Consider the following 16181-nt stretch of genomic DNA (forward strand, 5'->3'; position numbering starts at 1 on the left):
TCCTGAGCCAGCATGGGGGAACTATGGCCCCTTCATGACTTGGGTACTTCAACTCCCAGAATTCCTGAGCCAGCATGGAATTCTGGGAGTTGAAGTCCCATGAAAGAGCATGGAAGAGCCGAGGTGGTGCAGCAGTTAGAGTGCAGTACTGCAGGCCACTTTAGCTGACTGTGTTCAGCAGGTCAGCGGTTCAAATCTCACTGGCTCAAGGTTGACTCAGCCTTCCATCCTTCCGGGGTAGGTAAAATGAGGACCCAGATTGTTGGAGGCAATGTAAATATATATATACATTGCTTACTGGTGGTACACCGCTTTAGAGAGTGCTTGCACTTAAAGCGGTATATAAGTCTCATAAATAAATATATAAGTCTCATAAATACATTTTGGGAGTTGAAGTCCACAAGTCATAAAAGAGCCAAGGTTCCCCACCCCTGGGCTAGGTATTATTGCCTCAGTTGTTAAGTGAATCACTGCAGCTGTTAAGTGAACCTGGCTTCCCCACAGACTTTGCCAGTTATGAGAAGGTTGCAAAAAGATGATCACGTGACCGCGGGGACACTGTAACCCTCATAAATACCTGCCAGTTGCCAAGCAACTGAATTTGGATCGCATGCAGTGTACAGTAGTTTGGAAAAGAGTCATAAGTCACTGTGAACGGTGGTTAAGTCCAGGACTACCTGTACAACTCCCTGTCACTGTTTGTCACTGCTCTGGTGTGAAATCCATAGGGGAACAAAATAACTCGTCCTTTTCATTGGTCTCCCTCTGCAGCAGCTTGTTCTTCAGTCATGGATACCAACATTCCTGCTGAAACATTCCTAACCAACCTGGAAGGTAAGCAGTGTAGCTTGCTAAGAGACCAGCCAGGTTGCTGTCCTATTCTTTGCTCAGTGTTGAAGCTTGCTAGAAATATTTCCTGGTGGAAAGAGATCTCGAAAATCAGCTTTGAGCAATTTGTTTTCTCCCCTGAAAACTTCCCTCTGGGTTTTACGTTCTTCCAAGAGAGATCCATTTTAGGATTGGGCATCCTTAAAAATATCTTTTTGAAAAAAGGAGGAACTTGGCTGAGGTTATAATCGTTCTGGGAGCATCTTTTAAGACTCTTCTGTTTCATTTAATCAGTCGCCCAAGTCTCCTTGAGTAAATATAGCATCATTTGAAAGAATGTGGTAGGTGGTGTAATCAATGGTCCCGCATGTGTTTGTTGTCTTCTCCAACTGTTTCCCACCTTTAATTCTCATCCCTTGAAGATGTGTCATAGTTTGTCACTTGGCAGCAGAATAACGCAACATCGGTCTTGTTTCTGAGGCTGCAGCTTGTTATTTGTGCCTACATCTTTTGAGAATCTTCCCTAGTTGGTTAATCCCTGCAAAACACTTGTGGGTAACAAATCTGCTGGCCTTGATTTTCAGTTTTCTGAAATAACTTCTTTTAAGGTCGTACCAGCCACCAGCTGAAGACTTTCCCAACTTTCAAAACCATTGAAATGACCCATGAACGGGACCCCACCGAGTTTGATGGTATGCTGGGTTTTAAAAATCAGTTGCCTTTTCCTTTATTGTCTTTGAGAGAGAAAGAGAGAGAGAGAGAGAGAGAAGGGAGGGGAGAGAAAATAATTGTCTGTGCTGTTTTAATTTGGGTTTAAAAGAAACAAAAATGTCAGAAGGTTGAGGAAATAGAGGAGGAATAATTTAGGAAGCGAAGGTCTGAAAAAGATGAGGGAATGTTGAAGAATAGAGCCAGATTCCAATTTATTTTTTTTTAAAAAAAAAATAAATTTAAATTTAAAAAAAACTTTACCTAGAAGCAGCTATTTTTTTTTTTTTTTGTAGGCAGCTTCAAACATTGGGTTCCAGAGGTAGAAGTCGCCCACCCTGTCTCTGTAAATGTTAAATGTTTGTGATGCTCAGTTGAGCATGTGGCAGCTTTGAGAAGTCTCAACTTTTTCCCCCTACTCAATAGGAAAAGAAATCATGGCCATCCTGAGGCAGAGAGCGATAGATGAAAAAACCAACGTGAGGAAATCAGCCCTCCAGGTAGGTTTCTCACCTCTTCTGCTCCTGTCCAGGCCAATCAGGGCTCCCTGAAAAGTCACATCGTATAACAGAACACAAAAACCTGCAAAAGAGGGTACACATCTATGGAGATTTTCAGCCCTCCAGGTCACTATTATCCCAAAGGTGCTTTTCCAGGAGGCAGTTGGACTTCCTTGTTTTTCTTTGAAGATGTTTTGATTCTCATCCAAGAAGCTTCTTCAGCTTTGGCTGGATGGTGAGGAATGATAGGATTTATATTCCTTGCAGACCGCTGGTCATTTGTCTTCTTTTAGAGAGTCATTAGTGCTACCTGCAGGTTTATCTGTGTCCTCAGGGTCACCTGAGTAGTGTAAATGGGTGTGGAGTCTTCTTGGAACTGCTGAAAGGACTGTGTTGTAGACTGGAGATAGATGATGTCGGAACCCCCCCCCCTCTGTTCAATTTTGACAGATGGCCTCTTTGACCCCTCTTTCAAACCAGCCATCTGTATCAAAATTGATTTTAATGGCCATATATCTATTTGTGCTCCTTCGGTCCACCAATTGGAGGCAAACATCTTAGTTCAGTGGCTGTGGCTCCACTTTTTTTTATTGCCCCTGCAGTATTCTGACTTTGCCTGCTGTTGAGCACAGTTAATGGGTAATGTTTCAAGCCTGCTGTTCCATCACCTGCCAGAGAATAAATCTGGAATATCTGCAGAATGCAGATGTTCCTTCATTAGTGTGATCTTTCTTCTCTGCCTCCTCTTTTTTTACTCCTTAATTTGCAACTAAAGGTGTATAATTCATAACCAGAGTCCTCGTGGACCATATCTCTAAATTAGCCCAATTGTTCTCTATTGATACTGAGAATTCCCGTCCCTGAAAGTGACAGTGAGTGAAAAATGATGTGGGGGGGGGGGAGAACCTTGACTTGGGCAAGTACTTTCTCTCCCGCTGAAAGATTTATTACTATGTAATGAAATGTGTAAGCTTCAATAAATCACTTTTAAACATTTAAACCCTCCCATGGTTAGAATATTTATAGGGGTATAATGAATTTGGAGAGCGAGGTAATGAATCAGCACCCACTCGCATGCAAAAAATGGCACAAAATTCTGATTGTCCTGAATATTGTAGTTTTCTGTAGTTTATTTATGGTCTGGATGCAGCCCTCCCCATCTTCTTATACTTGACAATTGGCAAGAAACAGAGGTGGCCTTTATAATGGCTATGGAATTATATATTGCCGTGTTTCCCCGAAAATAAGACCGGGTCTTATATTAATTTTTGCTCCAAAAGATGCATTAGGGCAGTGGTGGCGAACCTATGGCACGTGTGCCCGAGGCGGCGCTCAGAGCCCTCTCTGTGGGCACACGCGCCACGCCCTGGAGATGGCAACCGTCCCTCTTCAACCAGTTGCCCACTAACTCGCCGAGGTCCCACGTGGCCAGATGCATCCCAGCACCCATGCGCTCGCTGGCCTCTGTGTGCGGGGGCCGATGGTGTCAGGCAGCAGCCGTCCCGGCCCCTGCCTCACCTTGCCCTGTGACAATGGAACCCCCACCCTGCCTCGCCTCTCCCCACAGGACGAGCCTCCTGCCCACCGCCCCACCTGCCAGAGAGCCCCCTGGATCTCCCCCAACTCTGCCCGGCCCCCACAGGCATCCCTCCCCACGAGCAACATCAAAGTGATCACACCCACCCAGTCTGCCATGACCACCACAGCCACGCCCACCCAATGAGCCATGCCCACCTGGCACCCGGCGATAAGTAAGTGGCTTTGGGTTGCAGTTTGGGCACTCGGTCTCTAAAAGGTTCGCCATCACTGCATTAGGGCTTATTTTCCAGTTAGGTCTTATTTTGAGGGAAATACGGTACTAAATGCATCCATCTGGTTGACAATCTTAACGGGCTTATTTTTGGGGTGGGGTTTATATTATGAGCATCCTGAAAAATCACGCTAGGGCTTATTTTCCGGTTGGGTTTTATTTTCAGGGAAACATGGTAGCAAGAGTTTTATTCCCCTTTTGTCAAATTTTACAGCGGACTATATTGCCAATCTTTGGCAGTGCTTCTCTCTTCTTCTTCTTCTTCTTCTTTTTGTCTCTTTTGTCTCTAAAACTGATGCATTGTGCAAAGTCTTGGGGGGGAGGTAAAAAGGAAAGATCCATATAAAGCAGAATTGCAAACGTGAGTTCCGCCATGCTTGGAATCCCAAGATGATGGCGGTGGTGACGAAGATGTCAGTGAAAATAGGGAGGTTTAATTTCTCTAGCTCGGTTTTCCTGTAGTCTGTATATCTCCTACGAGACCCAATTTGAAAGAGCTTCCTCTAGTTTGATCTTTTTGTGTCTCCTGCTCTGAGCTGAAGTCCAAGATCAGCTTTTTTTGGGTTTTTATGAAAAATGGGTGCTGCTGGGAAGAACCTACCATGCTTATCTCTTTCCCATCTCCACCTCTCCCCATCGGTTGTTTGATGTCCAGGTGTTGACCAGCATTTTGAAACATACTGTGGTCCCATGTACCTCGGAAGACCTGTCCACTGTCCAGGACCGTTGTCGTGATCCAGCTATCTCCGTGAGGAAGTTAGCGTTGCAATGTATTACAGAGCTTTTACTGGTAAAGTGGTCCCTTTTGACCCCTTCTCAGCTTTCCCTTCCCCCAAATCCTGGGAAATTATACAAATCCGTGGAGCTTGGGACCCAGGGTGTTTGATGGAGCCCCTTTCCTTGCTATGAAGGCCTCTGAAGTTTCTTCAGCTGCTGTGCGTATTTATTTTTTTGTGTGTTTTAAACTTTATTTTGAAGTTGTGCACCACCCAGGGTCAGAGATGTGAGGTGGGCAGCCACATAGAATGTAGAATTAGGATTGGAAGGACATTGAAGGTCTTCTAGTCCAGGGCTTTTCGACCTTTTCACCCATTGTACCACTTTTAGGATATGGCAACATCCGAGTACTACCAGTCGCCTAGCAAGGTGTCAAAAACTTGATGACCAAAAAAAAAAAAAAAAAGGAAGAAAGTGATAAAGTAAAGATAATCCTTGACTTACAACAGTTTGCTTAGTGACTGTTCAAAGTTACAATGGCATTGAAAAAAGTGCCCCCCAAGCCACAGCCGAGCAAGACAGCGCCCGGCGGCACTCTTCCTCCTGTCCAAGGTTTTCATTGTTGTGAGCATTTCTGTTGAGGATTAGCAGCGGGGGTGGGGTGGGGGATGTTTGGTTTTTATTCCCCCCCCCCCCCGTTTGCTGGGTGGTTGCAGCAGGTTTGGTCACTTCACATGACCCTGGGACACTGTGACCATCATAAATATGAATCAGTTGCCAAGCATATTAATTTAAATCACAAGACCCTGGAGATGCTGCAACATTCCAGCTGATTGGCGCTTCTTCTGGGCTCAGCAGAAGCATCAGGATCAGTGTTGCTTTCCAGCTGGAACCTGGCACTGATCCTGGCGCTTCCACTGAGCCCTGACAGTCCCGAAGAAGCACTGATCCTGGCGCTTCCGCTGAGCCCTGACAGCCCTGCAGCTCCAGCCATCTCTCGCTCAGGCTTGTGCGATGCTGCCACCGGTTCAGTTCATTCCCCTCGCCTGCTACCACTTTTCTAGGATGGTCGTGTACCACCTGCCAGGTGCCAATGTACCACAGGTGGTACCCATACCACTGGTTGAAAAGCCCTGGTCTAGTCCAACCCTCTGCTCAAAGCAGGAGACCTTACACCATCCCGGTCAAATATAACTTGAAGGAATGAATCGATCCATGGATCAATACTATTGATGACCTCTGCTTTTAATAACCTGAAGGCAGGACAACAAGCAATGAATGGAAACTGAGCAGGGAGAGAACCAATCTTGAACTATGGAGAAACTTTCTGACACTGAGAAAAATTAACCAGGGGGACACGTTGCCTCCAGAAGTTGGGGGTGCTCCAACGCTGGAGGTTTTTAAGAAGAGACTGGGCAGCCATTTGTCTGAAATGTTGTAGGTTCTCCTGCTTGAGAAGATGGTGGGACCAGAAGACCTCCAAGGTCCTCCCAACTCCATTATTCGGGTTCTTGTTTCCAGAGATGTATGACTCAACCCTGGTCTAAGAAGATACATTTCCGGCTGTAGCTTTTTCTGTAGGCTTCTGGTTTGTCGAGCCATCATGGCTGACGAGAAGTCCTTTGCAGAGGTGGGGTCTGCTTGCTCTTTGACATCTGGGCCTCTGATCGGCCAGCTGAGCTTTCTAACAGCGTCCCTTCTTATTACAGTCCCAGCCGAAGAATCCTCTGATGCAGAAGGCCTGGCTCACGGGAGTCGTCCCCGTCGTTATGGACTGTGAGACCTCCGTCCAGGAGAAGGTCTTGGAGTGCGTGGATCAACTCTTGCTGCAGCAAATTAAGCCCTGCCAGAAGTTCACTCATCACGACAAGAACCAAGCGCTGGCCTGGGATCTGCTTACCTTGCTCACAAAAGAGAGTCAAGAGCTGAGGTAGGGTCTCTTAGGTCTGGCAGCCCCGAGAGCCCCCTCCTCTGATCTCAGGCCCCAGGCCCCAAGGGTGCTTTTTTCAAGAGGCCATTGGACTTCCTGGCAGAAATGAAAATGTATCTATCATTATCTATTATCTTTATCATCTATCTATATCATCTATCATATCTAGCTATCATCTAGCTATATCATTTTCTATCATCTATCTATCTATCTATCTGTCTATCTATCTATCTATCTATCTATCTATCTCTCCTGGCAGAAATGGAAATTTATTTATTTATTCATCTATCTATCTATCTATCTATCTATCTATCTATCTATCTATCTATCTATCTATCTCTCCTGGCAGAAATGGAAATCTATCTATCTATCTATCTATCTATCTATCTATCTATCTATCTATCTATCTATCTATCTATCTATCTATCTATCTATCTCTCCTGGCAGAAATGGAAATCTATCTATCTATCTATCTACCTATCTATCTTTCTTTCTTTCTTTCTTTCTTTCTTTCTTTCTTTCTTTCTTTCTTTCTTTCTTTCTTTCTTTCTTTCTTTCTTTCTTTCTCTCCTGGCAGAAATGGAAATCTATCTATCTATCTATCTATCTATCTATCTATCTATCTATCTATCTATCTATCTATCTATCTATCTATCTTTCTCTCCTGGCAGAAATGGAAATCTATCTATCTATCTATCTATCTATCTATCTATCTATCTATCTATCTATCTATCTATCTATCTATCTATCTATCTATTTATATCCCACCTTTACAAGTAGTTCTTGACTTACAACAATTCACTTAGTGATCATTCAAAGTTACAACGGCACTGGAAAAAGTGACTGAGGACCGTTTTCCACACTTATGACCGTTGCGGCCCCCCCCACACACACGTCACGTGATCAAAATTCGGACGATTGGCAACTGACTCATATTTATGATGGCTTCACTGTCCTGGGGGTGTGTGTGTCACGTGATCCCCTTTTGCAAACCTCTGACAAGCAGCGTCAAACGGGGGAAGCCGGATTCACTTAACAACCCGGTTGCTAACTAATCAGCCGCAGCGATTCACTTAACAACGATGACCACGAAGGTCCTAAAATGGGGCAAAGCTCACTGAACAAAGGTCTCGCTTAACGACAGAAATTTCGGGCTCCGTTGTGGTCATACGTTGAGGACTGCCTGTATACCTGAAATGTCCAAATTAATCCAATTAACATGACTTCCAGGGTCAAAAGCCAGGTGCTGCCAAGTCAGATTGTCAGCTCGTAGTAATCTCTTGTGCAGCTTCCTTACTTTAACCAAGTACTCATCACAAAGTAAGTTCTGCAGTTGGAAAAGGGGGTGAGAAAACTCGCTAAAATTGGGCTTCACTTTTGGGGTGTTTGAAGTACCTTACTATTTTGAGGTTGTCTTTGTCACTTTCTCTGATTTGATTTCAGAGAGAGGAAGAGTGAATCTGTTTCTGCTGTGCCTCATTCCTGCAGTATTTTTTTTTATGACAAAAGTGTAGGCAAATAACACTACGCCTTGATAAAAAAAGAAGCAGAAAGTTTCAGCATCAGAAGCTGAAAGTTGGGAGAGGGGCAGAGCTAAGTCTTCAAGGTTGCCATTTGCTTGTCCTCAGGAGCAGACCCTTGTTTTTTAATCAACAAAGGTGGCTGAATGCGAATTAGAAATTTCCCTTCTTCTTTCCTAGAATATTCATCATTACTGCACTCAGCTTGTTTTCTTGCCTGCAACTACGAACATTTATTCCATGGTCTCTTCCCCCCCCCCCAGATTTTACAGGAAGCAACATAAGGGGTGAGGTGCAGCTTCTGGAATGACAGGAACATATGCTGATTAAAAACAGCATCTGTTTATTAGTCAATAGCGTTGTAACAGTTTCTGAAATAGAACATGTTGTGTTAGAATGGATGATACCATCGCAAATCCTAATTTTGGCCCGTGGATGAGACACTTGGAATTTTTACATTGCCTGGGAGCTTTCTGAATCATTTCGTATCTTCTGTCCTATTTTGAGACAAGTTGAGATGTATATGGGAGGAAGACAGGTTTTGGCACCGAGTAAATAACATTTTTGAAGTTTAAATAACATTTTTGAAGTTTAAAGGGTCACGGGTAACACATGAGCAAAACGAAGGAACTAAATCCAGATATTTTTTAGTCACTAAAAATACGTAGAAAACTTCTGACGTGCCAACATTAATTTCAGAGCCTCGGGTTTTAAGATCTGCTTTTATGATTTTTTCGGTTAATCTGATAAACAGATTGTATAAATGTTGCATATTACTTTGAAGAGGGAATGGCTCTGATAATCTGTGTGTATGGAAAGGATCCTTTTGTGGTTCCTTGCATGTTGTCCCAGAGGGATTAAAAACAGCTTCTGTCTTTGTTGTAAATTAACATAGGCTACTGTAGTTTGTGAACCCTAAACTTTGGATAACATGCATTATTAGCACTTAGACTTATATATCGCTTCACAGTGCTTTACATCCCGCTCTAAGCAGTTTATAGAGTCAGCTTGTTGCCCCCAACAATCTGGGTCCTCATTTTACCGACCTCGGAAGGATGGAAGGCTGAGTCAACCTTGAGACGGTCAGGATCGAACTGATGGCAGTCGGCAGAGTTAGCTTGCAATGCTGCATTCTAACCACTGGGAAGGAAAGGAAGGAAGGATGGATAGCAGTCACGCTTAGATTATATACCACTTCACAGTGCTTTACAGCCCTCTTTAAACAGTTTATAGAGTCAGCCTATTGTCCCCCAACAATCGGGATCTTCATTTTACCAACCTCGGAAGGATGGAAGACATTCTAACCACTCTGCCACCAGGGCTCCTACTTACATTAATTACATAAACCCTACATTCGGATTTATTAAAATAAGCTAGCTTCATTAATCAACCTCTTTTCATGCCTCTCAGTTAACAAAGGCTGCAGTTTCTCTGGACAAAACGAACAGCAAGCTAATGGAGTTTGGCTTTCTGGCAATGGTGAAATTCAGTGACCCTGCCATCTACCGAATCAAAGAGGGCCTTTAAGATTGGTTGTTCTCTCTTTCAGCCGCTATTTAAGCAAAGCTTTCCACATTTTGGCTCAGAAGAACAAATTCTCCTCTTCGTTCATTAACGGCGTCATCTCCCATACCGAAACGGAGCGTGCTGCGGCTGCTTGGATGTTGTTGGCAAAGGTGGCCGGTTCCTCCCCCAAGTTGGACTTCTCCAAAATCATTGATGCCTGGGACAGCATCAGCAGGTGAGTGAAATCTTGCACGGAAGTGGGAGTGAGCAGATGGCTGGAGTTAAATATGGCGATCTGTGCTTCCTTTGCTTTTGGCCTAGCGCAGGAGGGGGGGGGTCTTCCAAACTTGACGTCTTTATGACTTGTGGACTTCCGCTCCCACAATTCCTCAGCCTGGGCTGAAGAATTCCGGGAGTTGAAGTCCACAAGTCTTCAAGTTGCCAAGCTGGGGGACCTCTGCCTTCGCATGTTGACCCCAGCCATTGGTTTATCTCCCAAGGTCAAAGGAAGCACAAGGCAACCTGTGAATCTAGTTGCTTTCATTCATGGGTGAGCAGCGGTCCTTCATCACTTCATTCTTCTCCATTTTCCAGACAGCCCGAAGCCAATCTGGAGACCATGGTGCACATCCTCAGCGTGATTGGAAGTGTTGCCAGACACCTGCCCAGCAGCACCCAGAACAGGCTAATGAGTGAGGGCCCGTTGAACAGTCATTTGGGAGGGTACTTTTCTGGAAGCAACAGTCTATCTTATAAGTTCCTCTTTGTGATCGGAGGGGAGTACTGTCTATGCCAGGGGTCTTCAAACTTGGCAACTTTAAGACTTGTGGACTTCAACTGCCAGAATTCTTCATCCTGCCCTGGCTGGCTGAGGAATTCTGGGAGTTGAAGTCCACAAGTCTTAAAGTTGCCAGGTTTGAAGACCAGTGGTCTATGCCCTGCTGCACTAATTTACTCCGGGAGTTTGGGGCTTTCTTTTGCAGATGATCTCAAATGTTGGCTGCAGGATTTCCAATGTCCTTTGGAGGTGATCAGCTCAGCTATCGAAACTCTGCAAAAGCTCAGCCAGGCCATCACAGATGCCCCGAAGGAGATGCAGGTGAGGCTTGCTGGGTCTTCTTTAAAAAAAAAACCTGTGGATTTCATTCTTTTCCAGCTTATGTTGATCTTGGGAGAGGAGCGGGTCTTCCCTAGAGGCTCTTTGCTGTGGCTGAATTTCTTCTTTACTCCGATTCCCCCTCCCACCTATCAGCTGTTCAGCAGGGAATGCTGGCACAGTCTAGGAACCAAGCGCAGACGTCTACGGAACCCGTTTGAACCACCTTGTTAGAAACGGTCTCTCAGCCCTGAAGATGTTGGGGAGTTTTCCCAACGAAAGCTTGGCAACCTTTTAATATAGTAAAATACTTTAATTAAAGTATTTTAACTTTAAACTCTCCTGGTATTGGAAGTGTCTTGGCGACGTTTCGACGAACCTAATCAGAACACACCTCCACCCAATCAGAACACAGCCAAGCTCACACCCAATCAGTTCATACCCCCACTGGCAGTTAAAAGGAAGAAACAGCTAAGACCACACATTGCTGCTCGAAGCATGAAGCTGAAAACACCAGCCTGAAGATGACGAATGGGACTTCGTCGAAACGTCGCCAAGACACTTCCAATTTTACGTGGGAGAAAACCCGAACAACCAAAGACCTACATACAAACACCCGCGAAAACCTCAGAAAACATATATATATAATAATCAGCTATGCAAGTAAAAATATGACTCTTGGGTATGTTCATATTAAAATCAATAAATAGTTGAACACCAAGAGAATAAAATTATACAAAAGTTAAAAATGTTAAAACTTTTATTTACTAAACCTAGCTTTCATCAAGAGCTCTTGACATCATCAGGGTGTAAACTGCCTGTATGCTGAAATAGATCACATCGGACTCAGGTTGGATAACTTAACTTGTCATAGGCACAGCATCCTCCTAGCCACAAAGGAGCGTGATCCCGGGGAAGGTGGCTGTGTTAAACTCGGCAAATATTTAATCAAATTCCACCCATGTCCTGTTTGAACAGGAGCTGCTGAACAACCTATGCGGAGATCTTTTGGTGACCTGCGAGCAGTATATCTCCAAAACAGTCCTCCAAGAGCTTGGCACGGAGCAGCTGCAAGAGGATGTCTTGGTACATAAAACCAGAGGGGTTCTGAGCATCAGCGGTTAAACTCTGAATATCAATTTTTTGGGGTTCAGCCAGCCCACCGGAGGCTCTTCTCTGCACTCTTTCTGGACCAGTGGTTCTCAACCTGTGGGTCGGGACCCCATTTGGGGTCGAACGACCATTTCACGGGGGTCGCCAAACAACGCAGTCCGCCATTTTTTTTCCCCTTTTCCTTAGCTGTGCTACTCCCTTTTATTCTATTGGCTTTTGAAAGCCAGTAGAATAGACTCTCTTGAATAGAGTCTAATTCTCTTGGCTTTCAAAAGCCAATAGGAATTGCCCAGGCTGTCTCTGCCCTGCTGAGCCTGCCAAAAGTCCCATTCTGCAAACGGTGCTGCACCAGTTGAGTAGTCCTCGACTTACAACCGTTTGAGTAGTCCTCGACCTACGATCGGTTGGGGGGTCACAGAGTCTCAACATCTTTTTTTACTTCGTGGTGACCAAAACTGGATGCATTATTCCAAGTGTGGCCTTAACCAAGGCCTTGTAAAGTGGTACTAACACTTTACGTAATCTTGATTCTATCCCTCTGTTTATACAACCAAGGATTGTATTTGCTTTAGGGGTAGCTGCAGCACACGGCTGGCTCATGTTTAAGGGATTGTCCGCTAGGACTCCGAGATGCCTCTCTCAGTGACTACTATTGAGGCCTTAAAGAAAGACTTGTCAAGGCATACCCTTCTCTCCATTAGCTAGACTTCCACCAGATAGTATTTTAATACCAATTTAAGATTCTCTTTCCAGTTTATGGCACTGTTTCGTTTGGCAGGTGAGGCACCTCTTCACCTTGGGTGAGATTGCACAGCTGTGTCCAGCCAAAGTGGACCAACGCATCTTCTTGCTGATCCAATCCATCTTGGCCAGTCCTGACAACATGGAAGAGTGTAAGCTGTGCCTCCTCCCTTCGGCTGACCACCTTGCAGAGGGAACTGTCTCCGACCCTTTCCTATTGGTGTGTGTTGTTTTCTAGTGTCCAGCCCTGCGGAGAATGAGGATCTCCCAGCTTCTCAACCGTTGTCCCAATTCCGAGGGTCCATGATGCCTTCCACTGTCAGAGCCCATGCTTTCATTACTCTGGGTAGGACACCTAGGCAGGGGTTTTTTTTGGGGGGGGAGAGGGGAGAAATCTTCCCATGTGGCCTCCTTTCTTTTCCCTAATATCCCTTGACATAGCATGTTTGCATATTTCAAAATTGTATCCTCTGTGTTTTTATTTCATCTGAGTCCATGATGAAATGAAGACAGTAGACAGCAAGAAAATAGCAATAGACATTCCGGATTTGGTGTGTGTTTTTTCTCTTCTCTTCTCTTCTCTTCTCTTCTCTTCTCTTCTCTTCTCTTCTCTTCTCTTCTCTTCTCTTCTCTTCTCTTCTCTTCTCTTCTCTTCTCTTCCCTTCCCTTCCCTTCCCTTCCCTTTCTTCTCTTCTCTTCTCTTCTCTTCCCTTCCCTTCCCTTCCCTTCCCTTCCCTTCCCTTCCCTTCCCTTCTCGCAAATTTAGTTGAACTAATGATTTCTTATCCCTCCCAAAATATGAAGTAATAGTCTCCTGTGCGTTCCTATGCCACCTTAGGCCCAAAAACTTGCTAGGTGACTTTGGGCCAATCACCAGGAGACTGGGAATTCTAGTCCCTCCTTAGGCATAAAAGCCAGCTGGGTGACTTGGGGCCAAACACCCAAGAGATTGGGAGTTCTTGTTCTGCCTAGAATCTTGTTCCGAGGTTCTCTGTTTCCAGTAACCCGTTTCTGTTTTGTTTTTGTTTTTTTCTCCTGTCTGCTTTTCTTTCCCTGCCGTTCCCAGATCAGAAAGAATCTCAACCTTCTTCTTGTGCTGTTTCCTTTATGACAGGGAAGCTTTGCCTGCAGCACGAGGACCTGGCAAAGAAGTGCATTGCGGCCTTGGCTCGTGAGCTCGAGGTGTCCAAGGACGTGGCCATCCGCAACAATGTGGTGATTGTGATGTGCGATCTGTGCGTCCGCTACACCACCATGGTGGACAGATATATTCCTGACATCGCCATATGCCTGAAGGATCCGGAGCCGTTCATACGGAAGCAGACGCTCATCCTTCTTACGAATCTCTTGCAGGTGAGGAAAGCTGAAGGCCTGTTGGGAAGGAATTTGGCTTCTTCGTCGTCTAGGCCGGGTGTGCTCAGCTTTTAGGGAAATGTAGTGTAGGGTGCAAACATTTTCATTAGGAACAAAAATGTGGAATTCACCTTTCCTGGCATGGACTCAGGACGATCGTTGTCCAGTTAATTTAAAGATTCCATCCTTGAAAAACTAAAAAGAACTGCAGAAAAGGGGGGAAAGGTTCGCAGCTTTGAGCAAATGTATATTTTTAGGGAGACGGTATCCATGTTTGCTATCCGGAGGGCTAATTGTTGTGCTGTTTTGGTTTGATTAGGAAGAATTTGTGAAGTGGAAAGGGTGTCTCTTCTTCAGATTTGTCAGCGTTTTGGTGGATCCCAATCCAGAAATTGCCAGGTAAGGTTTCAAAATAGCAGTAGCAAGACAATATAGGTCTTCATTTTTCCTTTTTTCTTTCTTTCTTGAACTCTCTTAAGTCTTGCATGCATTAAGGTGCTAGAGAAAGCAGAGATTCTCTTATTAAATCAAGTCAAATATCTATTACAGTCATAAACAAGCATAATCCTTCCTTCCTCCTCTCCTCTCCAACATGAATTCTTAAGGCCTCTCCTCTAGAGTGATTAGGGAGACCGGGAACAGCTTTTAAGAAGCAAACAATTTTTAAAAACAATGGCCACATAGGGAGCCAACTAACTTTTGCTTTCTCCACAATGCCTGAATTTAGGACAATATCGTCCCATATCTTTCCAGCAGGGGGAAGTATAGCATTATATCTGTTTGTTAGTCTTTGCTTGGCTGAAATCTAGTTTAGAGGTGGGGTGTTTGCTTAAAAAGCAGGAGGCGTTGATACCTGCTGCTTTATTTATGCTTAGGATTGTTCTGTAAACAAACACTAGGCAACTACTGGTAGGGCTTTTGTGTAAACTTGCATATAAAAGTACAGCTAAACACAATGGTTCCGGAGTCTGTGCAGGATTATGTGTAGAGAGAGAGAGAGGAGAAGAATGCATTTTCCACCGTGGCAATTTGCCACGTTTTTTTAAAGGAATCCTCAGTGGAAATGCAGAGCGCTGTTTATTTCCTTAAGGACGTGTCCGGCTGGCATTTCCTATCCCATCCTGGTCAGATGAAAGTCAAGGATGGTAGAACTTGCGTATCTTCGTTTCTCAGACTGATTTCAAGGCTTGCTTGCTATTGATTGGTTTGATTTGCATATCATTTACATTCAGGAGCTACAAATATTCCCTCCTACTGGCTCTGAATGTATGGTGACCTTGGCTAATAGCTTTGGCCTAATGCTCTAATTCCCCACCAGGTTAATCACGGTTGAGATATCTAGGGTTGGTATATTCCACAGTGTAAGGACCCACCTCACTTTACATCTTACGAATACAGAACTCTTGGAATATCTTTTCCAACAGGCATATTTATTAAGATAAAATGATGGTAGGCAGGATCTGAGGAATTCTCTCCCACCCTTCAATGTTTTAAGTGTTTTCAAGCAGCCCCCCCACTCCACAGTTCTTCCGGGAGACGATCCTCCTCCTCTCTTTTCCCAGACTCCAGGCGCTGCATTGTCCCCCCCCCCCCTTTTCCCTTACTGCCAGCCAAAAGGAGACTTCAGAGAGTAGTAGATGAAAGGTGATGGCCATATTGTTATGGTCAGTCCTCTTGGTGGGAATCCGCATTCAGTCCCTTTGAAGTTTTAACGAAGGAAGTGAGAGCCATAAAACCCCTTTGCTCATCCCCCTTCCCCTTCGTAGTATGACAGAATCCAGAGAGGGCAGGAATGGGGTTTTCCATAGTCGATAACTAGAAATGAAATATAACTGGATTCTGACACACAGATTTAATTAGAGACAAGCAGTCCCTGACTTACAACTTTTCATTTAGTGACCGTTCAAAGTTACAGTAACTTCCAACAGGTTTTCCGCTCTGATCACATCGTCACGTGATCAAAATTCAGACGCTTGGCAACTGACTCTGTATCTGTGACAGTTGTGAGTCGTCCCGGAGTCATGTGATCCCTTTTTGCAACCGCCTGACAAGCAAAGGGGGAACCGGGTTCACTTAACAACCGGGTTGCTAACTTAACAAATTGCAGCGAATCACTTTAGGTCAGTGGTTCTCAACCTGTGGGTCGGGACCCCATTTGGGGTCGAACGACCATTTCACGGGGGTTGCCAAGCAACGCAGTCCGCCATTTTTTCCCCCCTTTTCCTTAGCTGTGCTACTCCCTTTTATTCTATTGGCTTTTGAAAGCCAATAGAATAGACTCTCTTGAATAGAGTCTAATGCTATTGGCTTTCAAAAGCCAATAGGAATTGTCCAGGCTGTCTCTGCCCTGCTGAGCCCG

General features: G+C 44.8%; 1 protein-coding gene across 1 annotated transcript in view; it reads left to right on the forward strand.

Annotated features, from left to right (window-relative positions):
• NCAPD3 (non-SMC condensin II complex subunit D3) overlaps nt 1-16181 on the forward strand; it is a 43493-nt gene that overhangs the window by 15557 nt on the left and 11755 nt on the right. Inside the window, exons 12-24 of the mRNA XM_039358376.1 lie at nt 772-834; nt 1437-1520; nt 1963-2036; nt 4502-4636; nt 6273-6493; nt 9563-9754; nt 10114-10211; nt 10503-10618; nt 11594-11701; nt 12507-12621; nt 12708-12815; nt 13584-13822; nt 14142-14221. Of these exons, the coding sequence (XP_039214310.1) occupies nt 772-834; nt 1437-1520; nt 1963-2036; nt 4502-4636; nt 6273-6493; nt 9563-9754; nt 10114-10211; nt 10503-10618; nt 11594-11701; nt 12507-12621; nt 12708-12815; nt 13584-13822; nt 14142-14221 (1633 nt within the window). The remainder of the gene's footprint in view (nt 1-771; nt 835-1436; nt 1521-1962; nt 2037-4501; nt 4637-6272; nt 6494-9562; nt 9755-10113; nt 10212-10502; nt 10619-11593; nt 11702-12506; nt 12622-12707; nt 12816-13583; nt 13823-14141; nt 14222-16181) is intronic.

This window comes from Crotalus tigris, unplaced genomic scaffold (genome assembly GCF_016545835.1).
Source record: "Crotalus tigris isolate CLP2741 ecotype Arizona unplaced genomic scaffold, ASM1654583v1 scf7180000019014.348434, whole genome shotgun sequence".
Classification (NCBI taxonomy): domain Eukaryota; kingdom Metazoa; phylum Chordata; class Lepidosauria; order Squamata; family Viperidae; genus Crotalus; species Crotalus tigris.